The sequence below is a fragment of the Conger conger genome, chromosome 9 (genome assembly GCF_963514075.1).
Source record: "Conger conger chromosome 9, fConCon1.1, whole genome shotgun sequence".
Classification (NCBI taxonomy): Eukaryota; Metazoa; Chordata; class Actinopteri; order Anguilliformes; family Congridae; genus Conger; species Conger conger.
In genome coordinates, this window is record NC_083768.1 from 36,047,943 (window position 1) to 36,062,117 (window position 14,175).

Genomic DNA, 14,175 nt, shown 5'->3' on the forward strand with positions numbered 1-14,175 from the left:
GGGTGGGTGTGGTTGAGCAGCCCATACTTAGCCAGACAACGCCACCTTGGGAATTGTACCCTGATACTGCCCAGACCACCCTAGCAACCACCCAGAACACCCTAGCAACCGCCCAGAACACCTTAGCAACCGCCCAGAACACCCTAGCAACCGCCCAAAACACCTTAGCAACCGCCCAGAACACCCTAGCAACTGCCCAGAACATGTGTATAGATGAGGATGTCTATTTTTGTGAGGACCAAATTTTGTTTTAGATCTGTGTGTGTGTGTGTGTGTGTGTGTGTGTGTGGCCTATGAACTTATCATAAGGGCAAATACACACACACACACACACACACACACACAAGTGTATAGATGAGGTTCTCCATTTTTGTGAGGACCAAATTGTGGGTTACATCTGTGTTTGTGTGAGGGATGGGCACCAGCAGCAGCACACTTAAAATTTCCCTGGAATTTTTTCTAGTTATTATTATTATTATTATTGGACATATTACTATTGTTGTGTTACCTCAGCTTGGGCCCACTCCATGAGGTGTCCAAAAAATTACTGTATATCACAAGTCAAAAAACTGCGCCACAAATTGCATTGTCCTGTAAAAATGGAAGGGGGAGTTCTAAAGTTTAACATGTTCCTCTGTCACAGGTCTCAACATAAGATGATGACTGTGGTGCAACATTGTTACATGTTTGAGTAAAGCAGTTGCTCAAACAGCAGATTTCCCAATTCAATGCATTTAACCAGATTTTATGACCGGTTTTACATTTGGTGTGAAATTGACCCCAACAGTTATAAATAAACACAAAAATATTGTAATGGAAAAATGGAGAAATGATACAGTATCAATATGAAACAAGGTGAACTGATTTTCAAGAGATGTCAATCACTAAATGGGGTCAAATTGGCCTCAAACATCATAGGAGGGTTAATAATTTCTGTGTGGATTTTGATGTATGCTTGGAGTTATTGTCCTGCTGGACAATCTACCTACAACCAAGACTGAATTCATTGTGCCATTGATCTTAAATAGTATCCCTAGATGATTGGTACCAAAACATCTCCAAAACATCAATGACCCACCAACGTATTTGACAGTAGGTATGAGGTTTTTCTTGTATGAATTCCATAGTTTTTTGGTTTTTTTCTTTAGACCTGATAACACCAAGACACAAACAATCTCAGCAATTCTTAAACTGTGATCCTTGGGTTACTTATGGCCCCCCCTCACCCCCACCATGTTGTTTATTATACGTAGTGACAACAATTCTGGAGCCCACTGTATGTGTGTATGTGGAGAATATTATCAGTAACCTGGTGGTTCCTGCTGGAGAGTGAAAACATACTGTGATACTGACCACAAATTACCAGAGAAATATGACCTTGACACTTGAATAACATGCTGAGGAAGGCTTTATTTGAGGAATAGAGGTAACAGAGATAACTGTAATCAAGGATGAAAAATCAAAGCTTTAAAGCCGCATGCTTCTGACTGGTCAGAGCTGCTTTTCTTGTCATCGCCAGCACCTCACTTCTCTCCTTCTTGAAGCTTGGAACAGACAAATCTGTACCGATTTGAGCAGGGGATGTCATTCCACTTTTTCTGCACTGTGGTTACAACACAAGAGTGAAAAGTCAGTAAGTCCAGTCAAATCCACTCAGCAGTAATACAGAGTTTACTTAGTGTGTGCTTACCAGCCCAGTTTGCATGCACACAGTCCTCGTTTCTATTTAAATTGTTTGGCTCCCTAGAATTCCAGTGGCGAAAGTCCAGTTTAGATCCATCTGACCAAATCCAGTAACCCTCCTGAACAGGGACGACAAAAGTTTGCTTGTGGTGAAGACAGTACTAGTGTGTGCGAATGCAGTCTTATCTTAAAACATTACATTTTTACTTATTCGATGGCAAGTATCAAAAACAATTTTGAAAGACAATGAAATAAAGATAATGGATTTTTTTAAAGCAATTACTACTGTCGTTTAGAATTCAGCTTACTTTGTCTGGAATGTACAGTCTTCAGGTTAAGTTTTTTTTTTAGTTTGTGCTTGAATGTCTTTTCTACTGTTAAATTACAAGTAAAATGCATTCAGCAATGTCAGAATAACATCTCATGTTTGACTGTGAAGTAGAAAGTGCACAATGATGTACTTAAAATGTATTATATAAATAGAATCTTCCATTATTATTTCTTGGCTTGCCATTATGTCTTGTTTCATTGTGAAATAAATTGTCTTATTTGGCACAATGTGAATTAATTAATAGTGTCAGGGTTGGCTGTATCAGTTTCTTATTGATTCCTTTGATTCTCAAGTTGTGTACTGCTGGCTAGTGAGTGTAAAGCTGCCTTCATTAATCATTATACCCTCTGACAGTCTGTCAGTCCTATCCAGAATGGAAGGGTGTTCTTAGTGAGCTTCTGGAGAAAGTTATATTCCACTTGGCTGTGCACTGAGGCCAGGTTTCCTCCTTGTCCAACACAGTATCTCTGCAAAGGGACAAGGGAGATGAGATTTGTCAGTCTTATAATGCATCATATTGATTATTTACCATGAGACAGACAGGTCACGGAGATAGGAATCTGTGCAGTTTGATTTTCACAGGTGAACTGTTATTTTGATAATAAAAAACAACACTGATGGAAATTCATTCAAATCAGCTTTTTTGTAAAAATGTGCAGTCACATAATTCTAATAATTCTTTGCTATTAAAATCAACCATTATTTTTTATGTAGTACTCAAAGACACATTAAGGGATCAGTGCCTTCTTTTTCAAGAACACAGTGTTTACATAAACTATAAAAACATACACAATTGACAAAACACAAAATTAAAACAATCAATAAAGACAAAATTAACAGATGTAGTTGATTTTCAAGAAACAAGAAAAGTCACTTGCGTTTGTTTACCATTGCGCAAATAATCTGAGCTGTGATATTTTAGATATGAGCAGCCTGTTGCAACAGTGCAACATAAGTTTGATCGCAAGTTAGGGTGTAAAGTCAGTACTAAATGTTATGTTGTAACAAGTTAGTTTGAAGCTAATTTTGTGTCTTTGTTTGGTTGCACCCTTCATTCTTACGCTACATCTTTGCTAAGTTCCATGAACCAAAATCATGTCATACTGTATACAGTGACATTTCTGTATTGACCAATCATGCACATTTAAACAACAAACTGCTGTTTGCTTCATGTGCCCTGCTAATGTCATGTGTCAAATAGGCCTAATATAATGGCTAAATTATCTCAACGGCTGCCTATCCTCTAGTCTAGCAGGTGATTCGTTATTCGGTGATTCGTTAATTCACAGGAACTGCGGAATTTGTAATACTGTGCAGGTGTGAAAAAATGCTGTAAAATAAGAATGCTTTCAAAAATAGAAATGTTAATAGTTTATTTTTTTATCAATTACCAAAATTCTGGAACAGAAGAAGTGAATGAACAGAAGAAAAATCTAAATCAAATCAATATTTGGTGTGACCACCCTTTGCCTTCAAAACAGCATGAATTCTTCTAGGTATACGTACACACAGTTTTAGATTTTTCTCGGCATTCAGGGGTGGAGTTTGAGCACCCGTTACCTTCTGGGAAACACAGGCTGGAGATGTTTGTTTGAGACGTTATGCTCCATATTTAGGAAATGGTTACACTGACTAAGTTTTTATTTATTTATAAATGTATTGGTGAATCTGTTGTATAATTGCAATAATAGCCTTAGGCTACATTCAAAGTTGTGACTTATTTGCATTGCTGTCCTGATCTGCACACATTACATTATTGGCATTTAGCAGACGCTCTTATCCAGAGCGACGTACAACAAAGAGAGATTTGACATCATCATGTACCGGTGGATGTGTATATCACTGAAATGTCTGTGAAAATCTTCTGTTCCCCTCCAGTCATTAGCCTTTTCACACAGCGTCCTCCTTTGACGTCCCCTACCTCATTTGACATCATTGATATGAAGGCGCTATGCCACCTTACATAAGGGCATACATTTTTTTTCTAATCCTACTTTTAGTTATGTAAGTGCATTTTTAGTTTCCATTATGTAAGCCATGATTTATATAGCCTACCATTTGATAAAATGTGGAGACCAAGGCTATCTCTGCCTGACCTTTCTGATGATGCTTTTCCCTGCCCCTGATGCTGAACAACAAGCTCATTAAAACTTGGTTCATCGCAAGACAGAAGCAAGGGTGGAGATGACAATCAAAATCAAGGCCTGATTGCAATGCCTGCAGGGCCTGTGACATTTGGAATGGGTAATAATATTTTTCATATTAGGAAATATATTTTTATGGACAAAATGGTTTCTTTCCGCCTTTTTATCCTCTGCATTTCTTGCAAATAAAAGTAAAGCATGTAATTTTACATTAACAATGAAAACATGTAGCCTACAGTGTGTTCAATGTGCTCACTTTCAGATAGGCTACACTAATGATGCTATCTCAGACTTCACGATTATGTTCAAGATTTCTTGAGCCCGCTTTTATAAAGGACCCCTGATGTTTCAGAAACTTGAATGAATTAATGTACTGTTATTATAAGTATTAAGAATGCTGGACATATTACCTCAGCTTGGGCCCAGTCCATGAGAAATCCAAAATACCTGTAGCAGTGATAATTAAAGCTTTTCCAGCCGGGAGGGCAGGCATTCTCACACTTTTGTGCTGACGGATACAAACACAAAGCAAAAAATTACTGTATATTATTTTCCATTGACATGCACACAAGTCAAAAGAACAGCTCTGCAAAGTGTATTGTCCTCTACAGGCAGTTTTGAAATATTTTATTTTTTCTAAAAATGGAACGTCTGACATGTTCCTTTGTCACAGGTTTCAAGATAAGACCATGACTGTGGTGCAACATTGTTATGCATTTGAATGAAGCAGGTATTCAAACAGCAGATTTCCCATTTCAATGCATTTATGCAGATGTTCAGATTTTATGACCGGTTTTAAATTTGTGTCAAATTGATCCCAACAGTTGAAATAAGCACAAAAATATTGTAATGGAAAAATGTGGTGTGTCACCTTACTGTCTCCCAAAGCACTAGTCTTTTATCCATAAATATGACAAATGTGTGAGCAACATCTCATTTTAGAGCCAAAGGAACAGTAATTGAAAGTTGGGCACCTGTATGGAAAGTGCCACCATAATCATTCACAAAGAAAAATAAGAAGCAAAATAAATGTATACAGTTAAAGAGGGTCAAAATGACACAGCACAACACATTTGCCATTTTGGAAAAGGACTTATTATGGAGGGTTATTTTGTAGGTTACACAGTGTACAGACATTATGAGTTACCCATACAACCTGCAAATAATGCAACTAAGACAGGGTAATTGTCATGAGTATCACACATTCCGTGATTTTTTTTTTTTTTTTCTTCACGCAAACAAAAATGTTTTTGCCAGTTCTGTGACATTCGCCATTTTTTTGCGAATTCTGTGATTTCCTCCATTTTTAGTTCGTTCCATGATTTCTCAACTTATGGAAGATAACTCAAGCTCAATGTAGCCTACAGTGTTATGCATAGTATTTTAACAATATTGCCACAGGCTAGGAGAAACAACTACAATGCGCTGGGATAAAGATTTCGATCTTTGTCAGTTATTGCAGTCAGATGTATGACAGCCCCTTTTAACAACGTTGGTAACATTCAGTGATGAGAGGTGCGCCATCAAAGACTGAACCTAGCAATGTACAATATGGTGTAGGAAAAGAAACTTGAAAGACAAAAAATCGAACACAGACTAACAAGTTTTTTTATTAATGCAATTTCAGCATACTCTATTTCTAATGTCTTTCTGTTAAATTAAAGGCAAAACAGAATGCTGGTTCTCATTAAAAGCACCTGCCTATCCATTAACTTTATTCTGTGATTTTTTTATTTATTTTTTTAACACATTTGCCATGACTGCTCTGTGACTTTGTCAATATTTTCTGTGAAGAAAACCCAGCCTTAATCATAACCTGTGTATAGGTAGCCATCTGAGGTGAAATACAATAACTACTCACCAAAAGTTGGGCAGGAAAGAGCAGCCACAAGAATGAGCTTTGCCATTGGGAAGGAGACCATGATGGATCTTGGATCTTCAAGAGTCAGTAGAGACAGAGGATTGAAAGATCTCAATATCAGCCATAATGTAAAGTTAATGGTTCAGTACAAAAGCAAAAACACAATGGGCGCACAGCTCTTATTTTTTCCCAGTTCATTAATAAACAAAAAAGGCATACTCTAAACCAAGAGGACAGGTATAGGACTCATTTGTCTTGAGCAATGTGATGTACTGTTCATGTTTTCCCCCACATTTAATGTCTTGCAGCACACATAGATAGCTATACATAGCTATAGTATATATATATATAGTATTACTATTTTACCATTATTAGTTAGAAGATTGGTTCCAGAACAAGACAATGTGGCCAGAAGGCCTGTTTCTTCTCTTACCTGTAGATACAAGCTGGAAGAAAATAGACAGGTGGGTGACGTAGCTGTGAATGATCTGTAGTTCTGTTCTGATGAACACAGTCCTACTCACAGTGCTCCACTGCCTTTATATAGGGATTTGATAGGGAAAATGTAAACAACAGTTTCACACAGGTGTTTCATAGGAATTGGCCACATGATGACACAATTGATGATGACTATCAGAGAAAGAGGACATGCATAGTCATGCACATTGTCATGGCAGAAAGAAAACAAATAGTGAATCCGGATATCAGCATTCAATGTAAACAGAAAGGTCCGTTCTAGTGAGGTTAATGTTGGGAAACATCTGGCCCAGACACGCAAAATATGAAAAACTTTGTCAGCTCTACATTTTCAGAGCCTTTTCCCTCACTGGTGTCATCATTCTTTTTGTAAGCAGAGATAAATACTGCCTTCACATTTTGCATTTCATATTTATATTTCAAACTAAAAGGAACACGAAGGTGGGTCATTTAAGGCTGAAATAGAATTAAACCTCTTTAAATCTATTTTCATTTAAATCATTAACAATGAAGAAATGTTATCCATAATTTGTACCAGTGTTCCGCCTGTTTGCCCTTCTTTCTGTTGAGCAAGTCAATGTTCTGCATATGAACTAATTATTTGACACGGTCAGTAGTTTGTTCCTGCTTATAAGTAAAGTATGCTATTAAACATGCACAGATGCTCCACATTAACCCCATTTGTTGCCCCCTCCTTATTACCACAAGCCTGAAAATATCATACCCAAAGTTTAATGTTGACTACCCTTTTTATTTCAGGTATGATCCTGGCCTCTGCTGAAAGGTACTCCCTCGGAATTTCCAGAATCACTCAAAATATTACTGAAAAGTAACAGTTTTTTTTAATGGATACTGATGCTGGTGCCTGCGCGTAGAAATCCAATAGGGCCACGACACAAATTTGATGAAAATACCATCACAAATCAGTATTCTGCATTGTATTTTTCATAACTGTGTCCTGGCAGGTTTCCAAAAAGGCCATGTGGACACTCCAAAAGGAAACTTGGTTAACACATCATATTATGGTTCTTTAAAGGTGCAAATTACTCCATATTGTTCCCTACATGCTCATGGAAAAAGTGTGTTGAAATTGGCTTGTTTTCCCTTCCCCCTCCCTCCTCTTGCCACCTCTGGCAGCAGCAGGTCAGGAACATTGTAGAGAATGACCATATTAGCTTTCTACGGTATGTTCCAGAATTATTGACACCCTTGATAAATCTGCACAAAAAGTGTTGAAGCTAAAAAATTATACAGTGATTGACATTAGCATTATTTTCAAACATGCATATGGTAACATGCTTTATGAATGATTCAATGGAATCAACCAAGTCTGACATTAAAGAACAGTATTTTGGCAGATTGAAATATTTGCTTGCACCTGTGGCTTTCAGAACAAGTGAGGTGACCAAATAGAAAACATTGAAACATTAGAGTAAACAGATGAAAAAAATTTAGTAGTTTTCCCGTATGTTTGAACATAAAATATGAATCATTATCCATGTTATTTAATATGCAGCATTTTTTCTACATTTTTATTAAGAGCGCTTATAATTCTGGAGCCCACGGTAGTGTGCTAATCCATGGATTGAGGCCCACTGATTGAATTTTTAATACCTCACTCCCATCAACATGTCAATCACATTCCGCAATTTCAGATGCCACATTTATTATTCAGAATCAGGCCTACTCCTTATTTAAGTTTATTGAATAATAATGAAATATATATTTTTGATATGTATTTTGAATGTTTTAAATGAGATGAAGTTCCTCTCTGAACATGCCCTCTGCTATGGAGTCAAAGCTGTTTTCAATCCCCTCCTCAGAAATATTCACTCAGGCAGGTGATTTCTTCCAAGGCCGCCAAATGCAGAGTCTTCTGTTTTGATACATTTTTGTAATGATTTTACAAAAATGAAATGTGTCTTCAGCATTATTTAGCATGTTGTCCTGGGCCTCATACCCTGTTGTTCATTCATGTACCACAATATTTCAAACTGACAGCAGAAATGTTTAAATATTTAATCCAAAAAGTAGACAAGGACATACAGTTTTTTTCCCACTTTGCTCTCACTTCCCTGACAGCATGGAACTGAAGACAAGTTTAAACATTGAGTGCAAACATTTGAACAACGCAAATGGGACGCTTTCAATATTTGTTTATTGTTCATCAGTATTTGCATTGTATTGTGGGATTATGTATTTTTATTTTTTGTGTCTGCATGTGTGTGGACAAGATTTATCTTTGGCGGCCAGTGGAGTTTTGTCAAGTGATCCACTCTTTTCTTCTCCTAGGTGTTAATAAATAAACATTGCGGTCACCACTTGGCCGAGGACAGCTAGCTGACTCTAAACACGCAAAGGCCTGGGGAAAGACCCCACAGCTTTTGCTATATACAGTATATACAGAGGGATCCAGAATTACTGCCACCCTTGATAAATACAGTATGCTCAAAAATACAGCACAAAAAAATATTGTAAACTAAAAAATATATATAAATACCATTTGTGAAATAAACTTTACTTTCCAACAGAGTATTACATTTTCCAGATATACTCACAAAGATGGCAGCTGTGAGTGTTTTGTGATAAGGTTAGAGAATGGATGCATTTTTTTACTATTCTCCCATGCAGAAATTTTAAGAATCATTGATATTCTTGGGATAACCCTCTCCAAACCGGTCAGAAAATATTTACATGTTGGGAGGGTTAAGTAAAAAACAACAGATCTGACAGATCACAGGTTTTTCATGGGATTTAAATCTGGAGACTGAGATGGCCGTTACAGACAATGGTTTTTGTTTTTACTTAACCCTACCAACATGTTAATATTTTATGACCGCTTTTGGGTTTGGGGTCTAATTGAGCCCAACAGTTTATATAAACCCACAATTATTGTAATGTAAATATTTTGACACTTGGATTGTCGCCTTATTGTTTGCAAAATGACTAGCCCTTTATCCATAAATATGCAAAGCCTAAGGTACAGTTAGTGAGTTTGGCACCTGTATGGAAAAGTGCCACCAGAATCATCCGCAAAGAAATCCGAGTTAAAAGATAAAAATGGGTGTATATTTTCCTACATTGTATACAGTTACAAGGGGTCAAAAAACCCCACACAAGACATTTGTATGCAAATTTGGTTGAGGACTTAGCATAGCAATATGTTTATGGCATATTTACCATTTAATCCCAACAAATTTGAAAATTCTGAAAATCATACAGTATGTGTTCTTGGGTAGGCCAGATGGTCTTAGGCAATCATAGAACCTACAAAAATATGGCCCTGCTGCAATAGCAGTTTTTGTGCAACAGATTTATGAACAGTGCTCCCAAGTACGAACCGTGAAAAAAGATATGTACAGTGAAAAGTATATGTACAATGAGAAATACAAACAAAACAAATGACCACACAAAAACAAAAAAGATCAACTATAGTACAGCTACAATGTGGCTCTTGATTTAACATTTACACACCAAAAAAAACTCCGGACAGAAGGGCTACTTAACCAGACTTAACAAGGCTTAGCCCCTCCCACAGGAACATACCAACTGTATTGTAAATATGCCCATTCTACATAGGTGATTGCAGCTTCTTTTCATATCTGCGCTGCTACCATTAAATAAACTAAAATGACTGCCGTTACTGTCACTGGAATTACATCTCCCATACGGCAGTTATTCAGTGTGTAAAGATTCTCGCGAACAATAGTGCGTTCCAACTCTGGCTGGCAACACGCATGAGCAAATTGGGACAGGCACCACAAAGCCAGCTTGAGTTCTGAGGCTCGGTTTCATCCTCCAGGCTGCTGTGCCCAGAATACTTCCGACTACTCAGTAGTTTGCGTCATGCACAAACCTCCACATGGACAAATGAAAACATGGATAACACACAGAACGCTCTACAACATTTAACAGCTGGGTAACAATAAACTGTAGGAGAAACCAGATTATTAGTCAAAATGTCCCGATACTTGGTGGAATCCATTACACCATTGATTTTAACTAGTCACCCTGGACCTTCGGAATAGCCCCAAAATATTACTTACAAAATATCAGACACCCCTCAATCAGAGGTTATTGTCCCTCCCCAAGAATCTTCAATGAATTTCCACTAAATCACAGACAATGATTGAATGCAATGTTGCCACATTGTTAGCGATACAGAAAAGAGAGAGAGCTGGGCCTGACTTCTGAATAAAAGGCTCCCTTTGGCCAGTGTGGAGAACAGCAGCATTGAGGGGAAAAATGGGATGTGTGAAATAGTTGAAGCAATATGGGATTTTTAATTTTTCTGACAACATTCATCTTGATATTGACATAACACAGCTTATCTTTTTATCCTCCAAAGAATGAGACACATAGACCGCCAGTATGGAATGCTTGGAGATATTTATTAAAAGGGCAAGAAACCAGCTTCTTCAGTGAGATGCTTAACCTTGTTACAGGCCCAAATCAAAATTTAGCTTGTGTGGAACATATGGAAGGAAATTTTCGTTCACAAGCTATATCGTTCCAATTCTCGTCTGTGGATAAAAAATTTGATAGGAATCAGTACATTTTTATAATATTTTTCCTGTAATGATAGGGAGAAGGAGACCATTCTTACCTGTTACCACGCAATCCTCTTCTTTGAAATTGTTTGGTTCACCAGGGGCCCAATTTGTATAGTACACAGCAGTACCATCAGACCAGAACCATGTTCCCTCCTGAACAAGGGAGAGGCAAACCAAATACATTACCATAATACTGTATTCCTTTTCTTGAAAAAAAGCATGTTCACATAAAATATGCGTGAATGTATTACATTACTTTACATTACTGCCAATTGGCAGACGCTCTTATCCAGAGGGATGTACAACAAAGTGCAAACCCATAACCAGGGACAAGTGCACTGAAAGACCCCAGAGGGAAGTACAGTTTCACGTCTGCTTCAGATTTAAGAGCACACACAGATGAGTAATAAAAGGCTATGACTGGGGACAGCAGCAGTCACCACTCAGCGAGGTCATTGCTCTTCACCAGTAATCTTAATCACTTGCCATTAATCAAGTGCAGGCAATGATTGACAGCAATGTTGCCATGCTGTTTGGTGCTGTTTTCAGTGCTGAGATGCAGAGAAATGCAACAGACATTATTATTGTACTTAGCAGGCATGTTAGTTCTTTCAAAGCAATGGGAAGTTTGACTCCATGTAAAAAGTGCAGGTAGGCTACCCCCCTAAATTGAATCTGTAAATGTGCAGTTTCTATTATACTGTTGCACCCAGTTGCTCAAAGACATTCCTTCCTCTCACACAGTGTATCATATCAAACAATTGCTTTAATGGTGTTCACAACTTTTGCAATTATACTGGTCATTGGGACAATCCAATTCCTACAATATCTCCTAAATTGGACGTGGAAATTGTGCAGATCCTTTCTAACAATACCTTGTGGACGTCTGACAGTCCAATCCAGAATGGTTCAACTGTGCCCGATTGCTTTTGGAGTTTCACTTGAAACTTTTGATCTTCTTCGCTCCACACTGAAGCCAGGTTTCCTCCAAGAAGCAAACAGTTCATCTGAGAGAGAGAAAGAGGGAGAGAGAGCGTCTTTTGCTGTGTTTGATCCGCTAAATCTTTCCGTGATTACTTCACCAAGCTTGAGAGGTGTTTGTGCTTTGTCCAATAACCTCTGCTCCATGCATTAAGCTTAAAGCTGACAGTGGAAATAACTTGGATAACCTCACTGTTGTAAAAGCACATCAAGTTGTTCCTACTACCTGTTGTGAATTCCTCTTAAAGGGGTAATAAACCCTTTTTTAATCTAATGAAGCCATGCCACTCAATTTTGTGCAAAATAATAGCAACCCTGACTGAAAAGTTTTGTTTGAGCCACGCCCAAATCCGTGACAATCAGGGTGAAAACATGCATAAACACAAGCAAATTAACTCTGCCCCTCTTGTTGATGCAGGCGGCAAGAGAGGGCACGCCCACAAAAACGTCATAATCTCTCCAGGCTCACGCCCTGAGGGGAAAGGTCTGCCGGTGTTTCCAGGAAATATACCAAGCAGTCAGTTGCATGTCTTTACGAGGTATCATGTGCATTTGAAATATATGCGGGAAAAACATTAAAACGAGAGAAGTTGGAACTATAACCACTGAAGAATACATTATGTTCGTCTGTACTTCTATGCTATGTATTAATCTTCAAACAATTATCAACATTGAAAACTGTGAAAGGGAGGGCTATCATTTATATCGGTTTTTCTTTTGTTAGGCGACAACACTAACTACAAAACTAGCAAAAATGCACTGTTGGGGATGGTTGTCAGATTTACTTTGGTGTTGGTTGCAATATTTAATGTAAAATCTATAGCCTAAAACAAATGTCTATCCCTACACATTTCAAATGCTATCTAGTTATGTCCCACAAAGACATGCACTTTTTATCTAAGCAGTACCTTACCTCGTTGAGAAAGTGTTACTATGAAAGGTTGGTGAAAAAACACGAAACACTAAATAAACTGTTATCTGGGCAACAGTCCCCTCCAAAAGTATTGGAACAGCAATGCCAATTCCTTTGCTTTTGCTGTACAATGAATAAATTCGGGGTTGAGATAAAAATATGAACACATTTTGCCTTTTTGTGCGTTGCTTTAACGCAATATTATGTCTTGTCATGCCTGTTTCAGGAGCTTCCTTTTAACAATTGTGCAATACGGGTGTCTCGGTGGCGCAGCCTGTAGAGCACTGACCGCATGCTCATTGCGAGCCGCGACGTCGGCAGTGCGAATCCGACCGTCCGACATTTGTCGCATGTCTTCCCCTCTCTCTCGCTCCCATTCTTCCTGTCTCTCTATACTATATACTGTCCAATAAAGCTGAAAAAGGCCTAAAAAATATCTTAAAAAAACAAAACAATTGTGCAATACTGTGAATTTTAATACAGACCACACTAATGTAACTAATGACAGTGATGGGATTTTGTCTATATTATTCACATATTGCTGTCGCTTTTAAACAACCAAACTGATACAGGCTACATTTATCAGCTACACGTTTATGCTCTTCAGATATCACGGTTGTTGACAGATAGAGGATGTCATGAGATCATATCTCATGCCTGCACTACAGCTGAACAGCCAAAATGAATAATTTGGACAGATGGTCTGGAGCGTGTGTTAAGGGTATGGATATTTTCTAAATAATTTCAAGTTTATAAATCTCAAAGTTGTGGATTTCAGCGTAGGCGAAATTTATGGTCAAATCTGGTCGTAAGACCTATTTATGCGAGAGGTCACTCACTGGGCCTCATGCATAGATTCTGCATGGATTTTGTCCTAAATATCATTGTATAACCAGTTATCAAATGACTAGATTCTGCACATAAAATACATACAATGTACAGATTTCATTTATCAATCAAATATCCCAAATATCACCATTTAAAGCACTTGGAAGTGGCAGTAAGGCTCTGCTAAATAACATAATTGTTATTTTACTGAACACAAGGAAACTAGCAGAAAAGCAAGTAACAGACAAATCATCTGAAAATTAGAATGAGCAGATGATGGAGGTGAGGCAGAGCACAACTATTGTTTTGTCCTATAACAGTACAGAAATCTGCCTAGTACCTCAAAATTCACTCACAGCGTGCTCCATTCGCAAGGTCTTCTAACAGTGCAGCTAGTGCAGCCA

General features: G+C 37.9%; 1 protein-coding gene across 1 annotated transcript; it reads right to left on the minus strand.

Annotated features, from left to right (window-relative positions):
• Positions 1–1,390: 1,390 nt before the first annotated feature.
• On the minus strand, positions 1,391–6,584 carry LOC133137472 (lactose-binding lectin l-2-like). Its single transcript, XM_061255773.1, has 6 exons — positions 6,453–6,584; positions 6,020–6,094; positions 4,569–4,666; positions 2,359–2,481; positions 1,691–1,802; positions 1,391–1,603 (listed from the first exon to the last, which is right to left on the minus strand). Exons 2-6 carry the CDS (start codon positions 6,078–6,080, stop codon positions 1,524–1,526), a joined length of 474 nt encoding a protein of 157 aa, XP_061111757.1. The 5' UTR covers positions 6,081–6,094; positions 6,453–6,584; the 3' UTR covers positions 1,391–1,523.
• Between the last annotated feature and the right edge of the window lie 7,591 nt (positions 6,585–14,175).

Coding starts and splice junctions, on each gene's coding strand:
- LOC133137472 (XM_061255773.1), bottom strand. CDS start 6,080: ATGGTCTCCTTCCCAATGGCAAAGCTCATTCTTGTGGCTGCTCTTTCC. Junction 4,667..6,019: donor TCTTTCCTGCCCAACTTTTG/GTGAGTAGTTAT, acceptor TGTATCCGTCAG/CACAAAAGTGTGAGAATGCC. Junction 1,803..2,358: donor GACTGACAGACTGTCAGAGG/GTATAATGATTA, acceptor GTCCCTGTTCAG/GAGGGTTACTGGATTTGGTC.